The 4,793-nt window shown below is 48.1% G+C and overlaps 1 protein-coding gene across 1 annotated transcript in view; it reads right to left on the reverse strand.

Annotated features, from left to right (window-relative positions):
- Positions 1-4,053: 4,053 nt before the first annotated feature.
- LOC104406096 (serine/threonine-protein kinase 10-like) overlaps positions 4,054-4,793 on the reverse strand; it is a gene marked incomplete at its 5' end in the record, with an annotated part of 41,101 nt that continues 40,361 nt past the window's right edge. The window contains 3 exon segments of the mRNA XM_010014980.1: positions 4,054-4,194; positions 4,314-4,427; positions 4,700-4,793. The exon segment at positions 4,700-4,793 is cut by the window's right edge and continues 20 nt beyond it. Coding sequence (XP_010013282.1) covers positions 4,054-4,194; positions 4,314-4,427; positions 4,700-4,793 — 349 coding nt within the window.

Here is a 4,793-nt window from a genome sequence, read left to right on the forward strand (position 1 = left end):
TCAAATGTCACAGGGCACACAGCACAGAGGAGGTAATGAGGAGAGCTGAGCATGCTACAGCACCAGTAACTTTTAAAAATTAAGAAAGATTTTTTCCCTTGCTCCATTTTCAGCATTGCACCAGGGCAGAACGGTAGATAACAATTATTTCTGGAATAGACAGTATTTTCAACATATATTTATAAATACAAGTATTCTCACAGTTGAAGCTCCCCTCAGGCACTGCCAGAAACATGCAGGTGAAGTTAAAATACTCCCGTAAGATTCTCTTCTTCACTGGGATGTATGACCAGTGCATCCCAGGAGACAGTGCAGTCCTGGTCCATGTAAATGAAGGAGCTGGCTAATTTATGTGTCTTCAGCTACTTCATTTTTTACTGTCGGGGATGGAGCAAGGAGGCAGCAAGCATCCTTATGCTTTGCTCTTGTCCTTTTGCCACCATTTTAAACCCCACCAGCAACAACTTGTTGTATCAACTCCCTCTCCTTTCAGCACCTCATGTCTGAACTCAACTCACAGACTGCAATATTACTTAACCAGGGTGGACACAAGTAGCAAGGTCATTTCCAGCATGAAATCCAAGGCAGAAGCTGGCAGGCTCCAAAGCAGCCTTCCAAAAATGAGGGTAAAACCACATCAGCTCCATGGGCTCACACCAAAGCTGCTGTGTATCCTTGCTGGGGGTAGGGTGTCTGGATTAAAGAAATCATAACTAAACAAGCAGATAAAAGTATCTGAGCAGAAAACAAAGATCACACAGGCGCTGTGGTTGGTTACAGAGGTGGTGGGAGCTTTCCTGACTAACTCGAGGGAGCAAGCAGAGATGATCTGCACTGACAGGGGAAGATGAGATTGATTTTGGCCCCATAACACATACCTCAGATCCAAGAAATCCTCAGCTGAGGACAGCATGGGAGGAGACACATAAGCATCCCTAGGACCAGCTTGTCCCACCAGAACAAGGGAGTTGAGGCATTTATCCAAGATCTTCCGTTAAAGCCAGGCAAGCTAATTAAAAAGGAAGAAAAAGCCGTGCGCAAGTGGTTTGCACCCTTCAGGTGACAGGCTGCAATACTCCCTCTTCACCAAGCAGGGTCAGCCGAGCACTATTTTAACACACAACGAAACCATCGAGAGAACAGCGGCTTCACCCAAGGTCTATCAGAGTTCAGCTTCACAGCAAAGATGTTACTGACACCGAACTGCAGCAGAAGTGTTTCTGAAGCAACTAGCTCCACTGTAAAGAACTGGAAGTTCAGCCGCGCACAGTTCGCATGCCAGAACCGTTCTAGAGATTTCTGTAAGTCAGCAAAACCCAGAAACAAAGCTGGTCTGAGGCCGCAGCCAGTGATTAGGCAGGAAATCAGACACATGCCCAGGTTTCTCAGTCTGTTACTTTATTAGAAGGGTCTTTACATCATAGTGGCGGCCCCACAGGAAGCACTTTAAAAAAATATTAAGAAAACCTTTTTATTCAAAGCCCTATTTTTTAAATGGCATCCTATCCCCCCTCAGAAACAAGCTGGGTTTATTCATGGTTCCTTCTGAAGAGGAAACAACAAAAACATCCTCTTTTTAAAGGGAGGAAAACTATAACCACCCTGTAAACATGACAATTGGAAGATGTGCTCCCCTGCCTTCTTCTAGGAGAGGGATGTGGTGCTAGAACCCTGGCACACCCAGTGAGGGAACAGAGAATAAGGAAATGGCAGAGGACAAAACCATTCCCACCCTCTGTTAGCAAAACCAAAACTGTGTAGCTAGGTCCAGGCTGCCCATAAAGGGTACCGGAGAAATGGACAACCGATTTACCACAGAGGCATCACATCAGCTCTTTAAGAGCCCCCCAGTATATTCCCTTTCCTTACAGCTGCACAGTACCCAGAGAGAGCTGGCACTCCCTGGGCTGGTAAAGGCAGTCAGAGCACACAAAGGACAGACACCAGGTACTGATTTCTGTGACAACAACCATTTCATAGAATAGCTCCAGCCTGACCCCAGTGAGGCCAGGAACAAAACCTCTGGGGCTGCTCTAACACATTCCTAATGCAACTAAAAGGTTCAAACCAGCACATGTCTTGGTTCAGGAACAACCCTCTGCATTTGTTAATTTTACATCAGCTCCCAACCTGGCACCATCATATCCAAAAGGCACAGTCAATGCTTCTGGAGATGGCACAGGTGTCTTCTGAGGAGGACAGGCTAGTTCCTGAAAAGCTGCTATGCAATCTGCCTGAAAAGGGTCCCAGCCCTTAGATGTCCATATAGGCTATGTTTATAATAGAAACATTAATGGTGTGGATTCAGAAGAAACTCGGAATGGCCCAAATGGATGTAGTCTTGCTAGTTTGCAGAAAGCTTATAAATGTGTTATGAACTCTAAATGGGTAGCAAACACATTCCTCAGATAACGAGGTGTTAAAAGAGCTGGGGGCTGGCTCCTTCAGCTAGGTACCTAGATAGCACATCACATACCACCTTCTCCTGAAATGCCAGTATGTCTCTAAATCAACATTTGAGACTTGAAAATAACTTTTTCTTTTTTTTTTTCCTTTTTTTTTTTTTTTTTGGAAGCAGAAACATTTTTTTCTTGCTAGGGAAGCAGACCTAAACCAAAGTTGTCCAACAGAGAGAAAAACTTAAGTGCTACCATACACCTTCTGGTGGTGTAAAGAAGGTGCTGTCCAGAGAGGTCTCTGTCCCCCCAACCCAGGTCTGTGCTCTGGGTCCTACCCAGCAGCTCAGCCAAGCACTGCCTTGTGCAGGTGGAGGATGGCAGCCCAACCAAGACATCACCATGGAGCAGAAAGGACAGAGGGCTGGACCTGCCGCCGCTCTGCCAAGTGGCTCCAAGCTGAAAGCCAGGAGAATCATCTGAGAAACTGCAGCACATCTTAAAGAGAAGAGACATCAGTGGAGAATGCAATGCTGAGCGTAAACAAGTCACCATGACCTGTCTTTGCATCTCCTCTTCCTTTGCACGCCTTGCTCGAAGACTCATTTATTCCTTCCAAATGATGCTTTGTAGACCATAACCCTGACTGCAGAGTGCCCAGGCTGGCTGACCCAAATGGCCTGCACATATAGAACACTTAAAGTATCTCAAGCACATGTGTGACCATGGGCTCTGGCGATAACACCCTTTGGGCCTCACTTGACCTTACCAGAAGGCTGTGGCCAATACCTCACTGTGTCACCACAGGACTGAACACCGTCACAAACCTCCCCCTCTGCACATACACATATACTTCTTTAAGAGACAAAAGCCTGCAGCCAGCTGAACAGTTTAATTATGCCATAGTCCAGTCTCTTATAAGCTAATGTTAGCTAGGTGCCAGAGGGAGTATGGTGCTAGCAATTATAGCAAATGCAGAGGCATCTTTGGAAGGAGGTCCAGATGGTCCCCTTTCTGCACAGTCTGTACAGGGAGGAAGAGGAAAGAAAAAACCCAAACCTCCCTCCTCAAAGGCAAAAAAAATCTACATCACTGTCTCTCTCTTGAGCAAAAAAGGGGCCACAGTAGATAGAAATAAACCTAAGGCAAGCGTTGAGGGACCACAAGGCCAAGGTTAGACTAAGACAATGCCAAAGCTGCTCTGCCCCAGACTAGTCTTTATAGAGGACTGGGAGGAGGAGCAGCCACAGTGGAGAGAGGCTGATAATCCCTGTGCAGAGGCCAGGAGCCATCACCCGTTTCTCCTGTTCGGAGCAGTTACTGCTTCAGTCTGAGCTGACAAGCCCAGTGAGCACCAGGCTCACGTAAGAGGCAACACATCCAGTTAACAGTGCAAGTACAGTTGCAGAAAGGGTCCTGCATGGCTTCCCAGCCTGGAGCTGTGCTGAGCAGGCCAGGTCCTGAGAGAGCCACCAAAACTTCCAGTCAGCATCCCCAGTGCAGGACAGAGGCCACATTTATCCCAGACAGAGCAAGGGGACAGGAGGGTGCTCTTGTAAGAAGAGGCTGCCAAGGGGATCTTCCAAGTCCAAATTGCCCCTCTGCAGCCCAGGAGGACACAGCAAGTACCAGCCGGTGGCCTGCCAGCTGCGGGGTGTTACAAGCTCTCTGCAGAGCTGAACGGGACGAACTTGGCATGTTTGGTTGGGGATGCTGGTGTCTGTCCATTTGCCTCCTCACTCATCTTGAAGAACATCTCCTGCTCACGCTTCTTCTGGTTCAGCTCATCCTCCAGGGCCTTAAGCAGAAGGGAACACACACACAAGAGCTGTATTTGAGATTGTACTGGAGCTACAGACACTGTCCCCCCTCCAGCCAGACAAGAAGGACACCCTGCTCATGCCAAAGAGGCACTACCTTCTTCCGTGGCCTTAGCTTGTCTCGCCACTCCTTCATGTGCTGGTTGTGGTTCTCATCCAAGGACTTAAGCTTCTGGGTTTCATGCTCAATCAAGAGGTGACACTTTTCATTCTAAACACAGATCACAAAGCAGAACACCCATTAAGCAGCTGGGACTGTAAATCCCATAGTCAAACAGGACTTGCATCAGCCAGAGGCATTCAGAGCTCTGAGCTCCAGGGAACATACAGCCACAGCCACAAAAACCTCTCAAGGCAGAGCAAGGGGACATCAGCTAGTTCACTGAGTGTCCTCTGCAGCCACTTCTTATGACCTGCTCCCGGTGCTGAAGCAGAACCAGCACACAGGCAGCTCCAAGAGACCGAGCCATGATGGATGGGTACCTGCAGCTGCTGGAGCTCATTCATGTTGCTCTCACACTGGGCCTGCATGTCCTTCATCTGTGTCTCGTGCTTCTGCTGCTGGTGCAGCCGCTCT

Source organism: Nestor notabilis, unplaced genomic scaffold (genome assembly GCF_000696875.1).
Source record: "Nestor notabilis isolate BGI_N333 unplaced genomic scaffold, ASM69687v1 scaffold34365, whole genome shotgun sequence".
In the NCBI taxonomy this organism is placed as follows: domain Eukaryota; kingdom Metazoa; phylum Chordata; class Aves; order Psittaciformes; family Psittacidae; genus Nestor; species Nestor notabilis.